Source organism: Physella acuta, unplaced genomic scaffold (genome assembly GCF_028476545.2).
Source record: "Physella acuta isolate Inbredline_101_S28 unplaced genomic scaffold, ASM2847654v3 ptg000806l, whole genome shotgun sequence".
Classification (NCBI taxonomy): Eukaryota; Metazoa; Mollusca; class Gastropoda; family Physidae; genus Physella; species Physella acuta.
Genome location: NW_026732324.1, coordinates 343,851 through 357,500, shown reverse-complemented (window position 1 = coordinate 357,500; position 13,650 = coordinate 343,851). Strand labels below are relative to the sequence as shown.

General features: G+C 37.3%; 1 protein-coding gene and 2 non-coding genes across 3 annotated transcripts in view; 1 reads left to right on the top strand and 2 right to left on the bottom strand.

Annotated features, from left to right (window-relative positions):
• Positions 1 to 13,650, bottom strand: part of LOC131951287 (protein-glutamine gamma-glutamyltransferase 4) — a 49,030-nt gene that overhangs the window by 3,316 nt on the left and 32,064 nt on the right. The window contains exons 6-15 of the mRNA XM_059313645.1: positions 13,138 to 13,292; positions 11,653 to 11,771; positions 11,292 to 11,399; positions 10,565 to 10,742; positions 10,272 to 10,407; positions 10,032 to 10,135; positions 9,509 to 9,748; positions 8,299 to 8,577; positions 6,978 to 7,138; positions 5,351 to 5,487 (exon numbers count right to left, since the gene is read on the bottom strand). Of these exons, the coding sequence (XP_059169628.1) occupies positions 5,351 to 5,487; positions 6,978 to 7,138; positions 8,299 to 8,577; positions 9,509 to 9,748; positions 10,032 to 10,135; positions 10,272 to 10,407; positions 10,565 to 10,742; positions 11,292 to 11,399; positions 11,653 to 11,771; positions 13,138 to 13,292 (1,617 nt within the window). The remainder of the gene's footprint in view (positions 1 to 5,350; positions 5,488 to 6,977; positions 7,139 to 8,298; positions 8,578 to 9,508; positions 9,749 to 10,031; positions 10,136 to 10,271; positions 10,408 to 10,564; positions 10,743 to 11,291; positions 11,400 to 11,652; positions 11,772 to 13,137; positions 13,293 to 13,650) is intronic.
• Trnaw-cca (transfer RNA tryptophan (anticodon CCA)) lies at positions 5,707 to 5,778 on the bottom strand. Its single transcript has one exon. It is a non-coding gene; the product is annotated as a tRNA-Trp (tRNA).
• On the top strand, positions 6,551 to 6,622 carry Trnaw-cca (transfer RNA tryptophan (anticodon CCA)). The gene has a single exon. It is a non-coding gene; the product is annotated as a tRNA-Trp (tRNA).

Genomic DNA, 13,650 nt, shown 5'->3' with positions numbered 1-13,650 from the left:
TACTTCCCTTTGATAAATTAGGAAAACAAAATTACTTCCCTTTATAAAACCATTGCATTAGTCGAAAATAATTTACTTTTTAATTACTTTGTTTTGGTGTTGGGAAAAAAAAATAATTACATAATTAGCGGGGATTGATCAAGTGCAAATGTTGTAGGTATTTTACGGATAAGCTAGGAGTATTAAAATTGTTCATCAAATTGAAACAGGCGCGTTCGTTTAAGTGAGTGCAAAAGACTATGAATAAGTTGGGGTACTATAGTCGTTCATTAAGCTAAAACAGGTGATTCCGCCCCGGGCGTTTATGTTCGCTTTAGTGTTTTCTTTGTGTTTAGGTGGGTTTGCGTTAGTGGTTGCGTTTTGATTTGGTTCGTTTTTGTTCTTTCTTTTTTCGTTTTTGTTTGTGTTTTTTTTTTTTGTGGGTTTGTATTTGTGTTTTTGGTTGGTTTTGCGTTTGAATTTGGTTTGTTTTCGTTTGCTTTTTCGTTGTTTTTTTTTTTGTTGGTATTGGTGTTTGTGGTTGGGTTTGTTGTTAGGTTTTTGTTTTCGTTTGCTTTTTTGTTTGTTTTTTCTTTGTGTTTGTATTGGTGTTTGTGGTTGCGGTTGGGTTTGTTGTTAAGTTTTTGTTTTCGTTTGTATTTGTAATTGTGTTAGCGTTATGTTTGCGTTTTGTTGTTTTGGTTTTGGTTGGTTGTGGTTTGGGTGGGCAATGCCGGGTTTATGATGATTACTAAACACACAGGTAATGGTCTTTAACAGAAAGGTTTTTCACAGAAGCCAGAGCAGGGCCTGGCCGGGACGGCTAGTACTTATATAAAATCAAAATTATATAAAAACGTCAACACAAATTGTGAGCTACGTTATATAGAGACCATTATGAATATATCACTTAGGTATGTTATAAGGCTAGCTGTTTTGTATTTCAAATAGAGTAAACAAGATTATTTTGAAACATGTATTATTTATAAAGCGAAGACAATTATCTTATCAGGCTTTTAAAATTGCATTTATTCACGCAATAAGCAGTTATCCATAGTTTTTTTTACCTTTAAATTCTCGCTCCTATACTTAAAAACTATTAGAAACATATTTGTATTTTTTGTCGCCCTTGATTTTCGTAAATTAAATCTAGAAATAGGAAGGACGTAGTTGTAAAACAAATTTAATTTCAATTCTATTTTATATTCACTAATGATTGTAAGAATTTTTATACTAATGACATAATAAAGGCCTATATATATATATACATATATACATACATATATATATATATATATATATATATATATATATATATATATATATATATATATATATATATATATATATATATATATATATATGTATATATATATGTATATATATATATATATATGTATATATGTGTATATATATATATGTATATATATATATATATATATATATATATATATATATATATATATATATATATATATATATATATATATATATATATATATATATATATATATATATATATATATATATATATATATATGTATATATATATATATATATATATATATATATATATATATATATATATATATATATATATATATATATATATATATATATATATATATATATATATATATATATATATATATATATATATATATATATATATATATATATATATATATACTAGGCATACTGCCTAGCTTCGCTTAGGTTTTCAAAAACATTTGAGAATTTGAATACTTTAATTATTTAGTGATTGCTGAGGTGTGGAGTGCTTAAGTTTAAACAGTAATGCTAATTTTTGAGAAAATGATGTTGTTTGTTGTTTTAAAGTCCGTTTTCAGAGAAAATATTGGAAAGTTCGCAATGTATGACTAAACTGGTATTATCTACAGAGGTTCCATGAACAGTATATTACATTGACTTTTAAATTAATTTATTTATTTAATTAGGATACGAACCTTAGTTAACAACTTAAATTTTTTTTACTGAAGCAAATGCTATACTTCGTCAATTTCTGTTTATGTTTAAAATAGTATACAATTGTTTGTTACCTCCCTTGAAATTAAACGAATGACGTATGTCTTTGTTTACTTTTTCACAAACAGTTGTTTATAAGAAAATATGTCATCTGGAAAAATCTAACGACCCAAAGGGTTTTTTTTTTCGACGGGAATAATGTTTTTTTGTTATCCTCTGGGGTCGGTCTACGACCTCACAAAATATTAGGGAGATCGATTGTCAATTTATTTATATGTATCTTATATAATAAGAATTTCACTCGCGGTCACTTTTTAGCCCTTGTTGATGGCTTTGAGTCTGACCAACAGTTTTTCCGTACGGTCTAGTCATCTATAGAGGTGCATGCAAAAAATTAGACAGATATACATAGGTTAAGTACCCTAAACTTTGTGTTGAAATTACCCTGTTTTTTACATAAAACACTTAAATTATATAGAGAAATACGACTGGTCAGTTTTGACCCATTTCCAGATTTTTCCCGGACAGTGCGAGTTTTTTTATGACACCCCTGGGCGTTCTCCTACCACCTCACAAAATATCAAGGGGGTCGTTGGGCAAAAGTTTTTTTTCGTAATAGAGCTCATATACAGAGAATTTCACTCGCGGTCACTTTTTAGCCCTCGTCGAAGGCTTTGAGTGAAGCCGACAGATTTTCCCTACGGCCTAGCCATTTACCTTAGAGCGTGCCAAACATTAGCCTGATGGGCAGAGGGTAAGTACCCTGATATCTTTGTTGAAATTATCCTTTGTTTTTCCCATAAAATACAAAGATTATATAGGGAAATACGACTGGTCAGTTTTGACCCATTTCCAGATTTTTCCCGGACATGGCGAGTTTTTTGTGACACCCCTAGGCGTTCTCCTACCACCTCACAAAATATCAAGGGTGGTCGTCGGGCAAAAGTTTTTTTCGTAATAAAGCCCATATAAGGCGCCGGTCAATCGAGGTCAGTTTTGACCCCCTCTTCGTGAACATGTTGGCCAACCGGCACCGGCTCTCGTTTTATTTCGCCCCAAGGCAGACTCATGCCAAATTTAAAGCGCCTGCGGCGCCGGGAAGTGCACCCGACAACTTTGCTTTATATATATATACTAGCGTACCCGTCACCGCGCGTTGCCGCGGGAATAGAAGAAAGTCCGACGAAATATATAAGAAGGATTTCATCCATGCGTTATCAATCCTATATTCTTAGACTCGTGACCTTGTTTTCTAAAAGTGAGTTGTTAAATGTAAACAATGCCTGCGCTTGGATCATAAATATCGGGACACGGGTTTATCTACACTACCGCATGAAAACCTTGAGTGTACATTAATCACTCACCGAAATAATATGGTAGAACACACTTCGGTGACCGCCCATGTGTCAGAGACATAGAGGGGCGCTCTCATAAGCCCCCTCCCCCCGATTACACTACCGTATAGGCACGGCGTACCACCCTTGGCTCCTTAAAACTAACAGACGCCATCGTGCCAAATAGCATCCTGTTAACAATGATGCAGATTGTGTCTTTCGCTTAAGTGAGACAAATGAACAGATTTGTAAATTAACACGTAAAAAATGGGGGGGGGGGGGCGCCCATGCAAAAATAAATCCCCCGCTCTCACCCCCCTCCCACCCCAGAAACCGTCTTGGGAGTATTCATCAAATCCCTAAAGTTTTATGGCACCGGGATGAACTTTATCGAAACGCAATCGTCTTTTATTTTTATATACCGTACATAGAGAAAAATCGCACCATCCCATGGCGCCGCCCTTGCGAAATTAAAAATGATTTTTTACAGAACCCTTCCCCAGAGTGTTCTAATGAACTCACCAACGTCTCATGGCTATCGGATGAACGGTGTCATTGCAATTCACTTTTATTATTTTTATATACCGTATATAGAGAAAAATCGGACCCTCCCGTCCGTGGCGCCGCCCTTGTGAAATTAAAAATTATTTTTTTACAGAACCCTTCCCTAGAGTGGTATAATGAACTGCCCAAAGTCTCATGGCTATCGGATGAACGATGCCAAACCAAAATCGACTTTTATTTTTATATACAGTATATAGAGAAAAACAAATCGCGATCGTGAGTTGTTAAATTGAACACAAATAGCAATATTAACAGAAAGTGATATTTCAACGCCAAGGGTAGACAAAGGTACAGAAAATAGTCCAAGTAAAGACAAGCAGTCAGACACCAACGGGTTTCGAACCTACCATTCCACACGGCACCTATCGCCTTCAAGTCAGACGTGTAACCGCTTCTACCACTCAGCCCTAAAAAAATAAGGCTTTCGTGGCAGATAGTGGTTCGAAACCCGTTGGTGTCTGACTGCTTGTCTTTACTTGGACTATTTTCTGTACCTGTGTCTACCCTTGGCGTTGAAATATCACTTTCTGTTAATATTGCTATTTCAGTTACAACGCCTGCTTCCACCCCCCTACACGTTAAATTGAACACAAAGACATGCTCGCGGACTACAGGACGGCTGACAGTACGACACTATAAACTTTCCGAAACTGACCGGGGCGTGACAATAGGATGCGGGGCCGGGAAGAATAGCAACAGGTTTTTGGCTTGTAAATAAAGTCATCGAACCTACCATTGTGTAGAGCAGGGGTCTCCAAACTACGGCCCGCGGAGATCTTTTTGACCACGGAAAAAATGTTTGTTGGAGGTGGCTGAGGAAATTTGACCAGAAAGTTCAAAACGATTTGAAAATGTAGCTTTGGGTGCAAATACCATTGCCCGCAGTTTTGCTGACATTGATGAAAACATTGTGACTCAAACAGTGAAAAATTCATGCAAGTTTCGCCATTTTTCAAGTGCAATGGATGAGTCGCTGAAATTTATATATATTTCTATATAGTTTATATTTCGTTGGGGGAGGGGGAGAAGGGGGTATATATTCTTCGGTGGCGAGGGGGGGGGGGGGGCTCCGCCACCCCAAAGAGATGCCTGGAAGAAACTGGCCCCCGAACTGAAATTTGATAGTTAATGCGGCCCTCGGGCTGAAAAGTTTGGAGACCCCCTGGTGTAGAGGAAAGCGTGTTGCTGCATTCTCTTTCCATTGTCTTTCCATATATATATATATATATATATATATATATATATATATATATATATATATATATATATATATATATATATATAGGCACATATATATAATGAAGAGTCCTTAAAGCCTAATGAATAAGGGCGTCTGAACAATATTTATACATCTAGCCCCCCCCCCATCCATTCCCCCCCTTCAAATATGAATGCCGTCCAGATATAAAGCTACCCACAGCTACACAATCATCCAACTGTCAACTACCCAATCATCGTGCTACCGTTTTGTCCAGCTATCGACTTACTTTAACTTGATGCCTATTGCCCTGACAACTCCTGGACCGTCCACTGAAATCGTCCCGTTCGTTAACGGCACGGACAAGGTATTGGTCAACTTCACAACAACTGTGAACGTCTGCCCTTGTAGTGCTCTCCCCTCAGTCTAAAAATAAAACATTCATCAAATAACAAATTCAAATGTTATACCACATAAGAAGAGTTATTTTTAAAAAGAATGAATTTTAATGATTTAAAATCGAAGTTTTGTTGTTGAATCTAAATAGCATACAGTGGAAGCAATGAAACAGAGAAGAATTTAGAAAGTCGTTCGTTAGTTAAATAAAATTTAAGAAGTGAAATATAGAAAATAAAATAAAGTCATTGACCCTGACGTGATTTGAACACGCAACCTTCTGATCTGGAGTCAGACGCGCTACCGTTGCGCCACAGAGCCAGTTACTTCATGCGACTTGACATTCTAACTGTTATCGAATAGTTATAACCATGCTTTGTAGTACTGTGGCTCTTGGAAAAAAAAATAACAAACGCACTTTTTTACAATGATAATACAAATCCTTTTCTCACAAGAACTAACATTTTAAAAATAAAGAAAAAGAAACGATTTATTCACAATGTGAGATGAACACACTAGCTGCTGGTCAGGCTAAACAAGAGCTGTGTTTCTTTAACTTTTTTTCCAGGGGGAGGGGCTCTTTAAAATGTGTGTGTGGGGGGGGGAGTGGACTAAATAATTCCGTGGGAGGGGGACATTCGTATAAATATACATTTTCTACATGTGGGGGAGGGGGGGTAGACGTGCTTAGGTGGTGGGGGGGGGGAGGAGGAACAGGGTCACTGCCTTCCTCTTTCATTGAGTAAACAGACCTACTAAAAGAGAGACCAGGATCCACTTATCCCCACATCCCCACATCCCACTCACCCACTATCCCCCCCCCCCCCCCACACACACACCACACTCTCATCGTGCATGACGTTATTTAATGACGACATGAAAATAAGTGAAGATTGTTAACGCCATTAATAGGAACGCATCCATTCAAAGGTGTCAATAAGTCGGTTGTGTCACCCCCACTCACTCCAACAAATATGTATTTTCGATTTGGTGTCGCCCCTCTCCCCCAACTCTTTTGTTAGTTTAACAGGATTTTTAAAAATGGTGACCAAAAATGCACGTATTGTTACACCCATCTTTAAAATTAACAACAGGCTCTGTGGCGCAACGGTAGCGCGTCTGACTCCAGATCAGAAGGTTGCGTGTTCAAATCACGTCAGGGTCATTGACTTAATTTTTCTACATTGTACTATTTCAAAATACGGCGTAAAGTATAATAGCACTTTTTTTTTATTATGCTCTTAATACGTCATTAATTTTATTGAAATTAAGCTCTTATTTCCCATTAATTTTTACCGCTTATGCTGTTATTGCCTTATCAATTTTAATCAACCTATTATGTAATTACCTTATTTATTTAAACCCGATATTGCTGTTATTACCTCATTAACTTTAATCAGCTTATGATGTAATCACCTCATTAGCTCTAATCAGCCTGAGGTTGTAATAACCTCATTAATTTTAATCCGTCTGTGCCGTAATTACCTCATTAATTTTAATCCGACTAAAGTTCACCTCACCTTAATCTCTAGCTGAGGCCTGTCGAGACAGTAGCTCTGTACCGTCGCAAATCTCTGCCCGGTCTCCTTGACCTTGGCCATGACGTAGGAGGTCACGTGACTGTCTGTGGGCTTGAGCTCGATATACTCGGCACACTTAAGTTCCAACGTTGACGTGGTCTCTGGCAATCAAAGGTCATAGGTCAGGGCAGTTGTTGTTTTTTTTGTCTAAAACGTCCAAGACTAGTTTGTTTACTAATGACGCCACGTAATAGGGCTTGTAAGTAGTTCACAACTTCTCGTTCACGTACTTGCCAGCTAGTAGATTTCGAGACCGTAGACTTACAAGCCCTATTGCATTCAAATTTACCCCCGAGTGTTTTAGTCAATACGTCATAAATCGATAAATTTGATAAATTAAACACTCACAATACTTCATATTGTTTCTCATTAAAATAATATTTGGTGTATACTTTTTTTGAATACTTTCAAATTGTAATGTTTCACGCGCCAACTTATAACCACGTGTAAAAACTTGACATTATAAATTACATAAATTATATTTAGTGTTTCACGTGCCAACTTATAACCACGTGTAAAAACTTGACATTATAAATTACATAAAATTATATTTTAAGCCATAACGCAGATTATCATTGAGCTCCACTAACTTCTCCATGTCTAATAGAATCCAACAGCTTTACAAGGGGCATCCAGTGTTCTCCATACAGTAACAGATATCTGAGCTTAACGGCTAACAAACACGTTTTGTAACGTTAAACCAAACCCTTACTCTCACATCACTTTAGACTTAACAATAAATTAAATAAATACGAATCAAATGCCACCAAGTAGATTATAGTCTATAAAGCTTTGGCCTAGTAAAGCCATTTGGTGTACAGGTGCAAAGGATGTTTTGACATACGTTCATTCTTTCTATAAGTCTACTTCACCTCCCCAATAGATCGCTAGCAGTGTTTCTTCCAGACTTTTTTCTCCGGGGGGGGGGCACTTGAAATTTTCGGGGGGGGGGGGGGGCGGTAGACTTTCTTAAGGGGGGGGGCGGACACTGTTAAAAGTATATATTTTCTATATAAATTATATAAATTTCATTTCGCTCGGGGGGGGGGGGGGCGGTAAAAAATTTTCGGGGGGGCTTCGCCTCCCCGAAGTTATGCCTGGAAGAAACTCTGATCGCTAGGTCTAAAGAGGATTCTTTACTTTTACTTCACATTCTTTCTATAGAAATAGACTCTACTTATTTTTCTAATATACAGAAACAAGTCATTCTATATCCAACTAAAAATGTATTGTTTCCTAATTTCAATTAATAGTTACCTACCTGTGTTGGGCTGAATCACAAGGGAGGTAATAATCTTCTTCAGCTCGGCTGCAGTCACCCCAGTGTAAAACACGGACAACGCCCCCAGGTAGACGTCCACGACCCGACCCTCCGTCCCCGTGTTTCGGGCACGCAGCGTAGCCTTGATGTCCCCACCCTTTTCTGTCCCACCCTCCAGGGTAAAGAGTACATCCTCCTTGGCAGGTTTGGAGAAAACCGGCGTTTTTCTATTGCAAAGCTTGCCAGTTTTTTCTAAAACTTGAGCTTCCTCTTGGCTTCCTGTTAGATAATTTTTAAAACTCAATTACTGATATATATATATATATATATATATATATATATATATATATATATATATATATATATATATATATATATATATATATATATATATATATATATATATATATATATATATATATATATATATATATATATATATATAAACGGGTATACATTTTACATAACTACGCATAGCATAAAAATTATATTAGCTATTAAAAAAATATCATTGATCGTAAATGCTGCACTCGTATGTAGCGATAACTAAAATACACATCTTAAGAGTTATTTACCTTGAATCATTTTTTTTTTTGGATCCAAATGTATCTAATCGCTGTGGTTTTGGGAATTGTACAGGCGCAGCTCATGTTTTACTCGACTAGATCTATACGCAGGCAAATCAATTTAACCACTACACCTGCATTTCATTATATCTTTACATCAGGTAAATAAAAACCTTTTGTAAAACTCGCCACAGCTGTTTGTTTTTCCTCTAAGTTAATTGCTAATTTTACATTTGTTTTACATGTGCACAGAAGATTCATGTCAAGATTCATATAAATACTACCTAGTTTATAAATACTACCTAACTATGGAACACCACATGTTATATAATTATCACCTAATTTTAAACAACTCCTGCCTTAAACGATGCCTTATTATTAAAACTCCGCCTATCTTATAAATACCACCCATGTGTTAAACACGGACTATAATGTATTTTTTCAACTATCTTTTAAAGACCTCCTATCCAGACATACTATTATTACCCCCCCCCCCCCCGATTGTTAAAATACCATCTATTATACAAATACCACCAAACGTAAAAACCACGTATCATATAAATACCACCTACTGTTTAACCACCTATTATACAAACACCACCAAACGTAAATACCACCAGTCGAACACGCAGGTATCCACCCACCTTCCGGATATTTATACTTGTGCGTCAAGTCCTCCCTGGATATAGTGCCGACACTCTTGGTGCTGATGGCCCCGCCCACGCTCCTCCCGCCCATGAAAGGTTCCATGTTGCCCTCGGCGTCCACCTGCCAGTGGATGCGGCCCCCGTGCAGCTCGGCGAAGAGATATTTCGTTTCGAAGCCGACAAAAATGTCTCCCTTCAAGATGGCCGTCACTGGGGAGGGTCCACACGTCACGACACCTAGGGGAAGGCAAACCACGTGATCAGGTTCAGTTTTTAAAAAAGCTGAAATGTGTTTAATATCTTACACATAATGTGTGAGTAAATACTAATGAAGCTTGCACGGTCATATACATTAAAATATAACTTTTGTTATACTCTAGTCAATTTTGTCTAAATATGATGACAGTAAACGCGATGTCTTGGAATCGATGCAGTTAATTGTTGGGATTTTTAGTGAGACAGGGGTTCCCAAATTCTCGTATTAGTAGAACCCCGGGGTCTACTCGACCTGTGTACTTGCCTTCACTACAGTCCATGGGGGTGGGGTCCAGGGCTTGCCAGCCGTCGTACCCCGGGGGGAGGTCGGGACGAGACAGCCACGCTTCGTTCCAGACGTGGAAATTCCTGTACAAGGAAGATCATCTGTTTTTAATGAGTGAGAGTTAGCTCCCACAACCCCCGCAACCACGTTAGAAAAACTCCCACTAAAGGATAAAAATAAACTACAATGAAATCCCCGAAGAAAAGAGTGTGAGCTGACCATATGGCGTCGTCCATGTCGGTCTTGGGTTTGAGATCATGTGACCAGTGCGTGTTGACTGGTCCGCTGAAGTCACTGTCGTGCACCGCTCGGTAACACGTCACACACCTCGCGGGAATTCCCAGAGTCCTCATCACTGAAAATGGAAATTCCCCAAAAAAAAAAAAATCATTTTAAATCAAGTAAGAAGATTACTATTTTCAGTCACCAGAAGAAAATCAAAATGTATAATATACTGTATTTGAATTATATTTATAGCTATAGCTAGCAGCACTATGAAACACGTGACTTACACGTCGTGGTCACTGCAGCCATTGTCCAGCACTGCCCATACTTGACGCCTTTCCTTTTCCTCAGGAACTCCTCGAGTATGGATGGACTTCCGGTCCAAGCGTACGGGGCCTCAGCGTCGTCATATTTGCCGGACCAGCCTGCCTCTATCACCCCGCCATTCCTCTCTGTGTAGTGGATCTGTCAGTTCAACGGGTTCGATACGTTTTACAAGAGTCAATTACAGTTGTAGTCAAACGTGTTTCATGGTATTCGATTATATTTACAAGAGTCCACTACAGTTGTAGTCAAACGTGCTTCATGGTATTCGATTATATTTAGAAGATCAATTACAATTGTAGTCAAACGTGCTACATGGTATTCGATTATATTTACAAGAATCAACTACAATTGTAGTCAAACGTGTTTCATGGTATTCGATTATATTACTAGAGTCAACAACAGTTGTAGTCAAACGTGTTTCATGGTATTCGATTATATTTACAAGAACCAACTACAACTTTAGTCAAAAGTGTTAATGGTATTCGATTATATTTACGAGAACCAACTACAATTGTAGTCAAAATGTTTCGTGGTATTCGATTATATTTACAAGAACCAACTACAATTGTAGTCAAAATTGTTAATGGTATTCGATTATATTTACAAGAATCGACCATATTCAACTTGATATGTTTGAGCCCACTCAGTAATTAAGAGTACTCAGCAGTATTTAGACGTACAACTCACCTCCTTGCAGATTGTCCTTGTCACCAAGGCTGGGTTACCTCTGGCCCTGTCAGCTAACTCAGAGCGGTCCAGAATGGAAATGGCGGCGATGAGACTCACGTATTCAAACTAGCAGAGAACAAACGCTTTCTTAATCTTATGCTCTAGATAAAGTGGCAGAGGAAAATAAATGATCTCAAGTATCTTGTAAGTAGACTAACGTCTAAATTTACGAGAATTTAATTCCTTTGGACTTATATGTCATTTTGCTTTACATTTGTATGTAATGACTCATAATATACATTTTAAAAAGATTGTTACATTTAAAAACTTAGAAAAAAATCTAATTATGCATTGAACACCAATCTATTAAGAAGCTAACCTGGCCAAAGTTCCATGGCCGAACAAAATATTTCTCCACAGCTCCGAGCCAAATTCTGCCCGTTTCGTTGAGGACGTACTCGTTTCTTTCAGCCTCTCCAGCAATGTAAACCCCATCACCTGAAGAAAGAACTCAAACTCTCAACACAGTGATAGAGCAGGTTTAACTAACTGTATCAAACCCTCAACACACTGATATGCAACGTATGGGTGGCTTGATATAACTTTCAACATATTGATCTAGCACGTATGTGAGGCTGTATCAAACTCTAAACACATTGATATATTACGTATGATTGTCTATATCAAACTCTCAACACAGTGATATAGCAGGTTTAACTAACTGTATCAAACTCTCAGCACATTGATATAGCAGGTATAACTAAAGGTATCAAACCCTCAACACACTGATCTACAACGTATACTGGTTGTATCAAACTTTCAACATGTTGATCTAGCACGTATGTGAGGCTGTATCAAACTCTAAACACATTGATATATTACGTATGATTGTCTATACCAAACTATAAACATATTAATATAGTACGTATGATTTTTTATATTAAACTCTCAACACATTGATATAGTATGTATGATTGTCTATATCAAACTCTCAACATATTGATATAGTACGTATGATTTTTTATATTAAACTCTCAGCACATTGATATAGTATGTATGATTGTCTATATCAAACTCTTAACACATTGAATTAGTACGCATGATTGGTTGGACCTCATTAACCCACATTTCAAACTTTTCTTATCCAGGATTGAACATGAATACGTTTTAGTTTGTACGGCATATTTTCATAACTAATTTATAAAAAAAAAGACATATGCAATTTTAAAAGGCGGGTTGTGGTAGCTCATAATTCAATTTTCAGTAATGTTGATGTACATGTGCGTCGTTGAACACCTGCCAGTAATACCTGTAGTCCAAAGTATCAAGTAGCTCATAGGAAAGTGGTAGGGACACGGGGTGTACATGGAAGATATGGGTGGTGAGTGATGTGTGGTATGTGCAGGGGGGTAATTGGTGTTTGGCTATTTCATCGTGTTTCATTTGTATCTTTATGTACTGTATTTAAGGGAAGCCGAACGGTCAGTCTAAAGCTCTAGACACAATGTAAACCACTAAAGGAAAGCAGAAAGGTCAGTCAAAATCCGAGACATGATGTAAACAACTCATACACATTGTTTAAAAGGGAAGGCGAACGGTCACTCTGATTCTAGACTTTGGTTTCAAATTTCATGAAGACGTTAGATGGACAGCTTATGATTCTAGACTGTTTCACATTTCATGAAGGCGTTGGTTGGACAGCCTCTAATTCAAGACTTTTGTTTCACATTTCATAAAGACGTTGGTTGGACAGCCTCTAATTCAAGACTTTGTTTCACATTTCATGAAGGCGTTGGTTGGACAGCCTCTGATTCTAGACTTTGTTTCACATTTCATGAAGGCGTTGGTTGGACTCGATACTCACCTTTGTGCCAAGGGTTAAACAGCAAGAAAATATCATCCGGGTGTTTATGTCGCCATTTCTCAGCGTCTTCGTTGTTCCCGTGTGTGGTGTCTATAAATAGCTCATATCTCCCAACAATGGCGTCGCTGTCAGAGCTGACCTGGATAGCCACACATCTGCAAAGCGAAGGGAGATAAGAATTAAAGTGAAACAGGAAGTAATAGCTACAATTGTTTAAAAAAGATGAACCGGCAATGTCGGATTTTATTTACAGATTGAAAAGATTGCAGAGACGGCGGGGAAAAAAAGATGGAGATTGCTATGTCTACGTTTAAAATTATATAAGCAAACGAGAAATGCTACTTTCTTTTTACCTTTTGGCTTGTAATTAACATGATCCATTACTCTAAAGTTGTCCAGAAACAAGATCAGAAAAGAAAGCTAAAACATGCGTGGATACCGCGAGGAAGCAAGGGTTAAAAGTACAGACTTAAGAGTATTATTTATTGTTTGTTTACAGAATCTTTCCAGTAT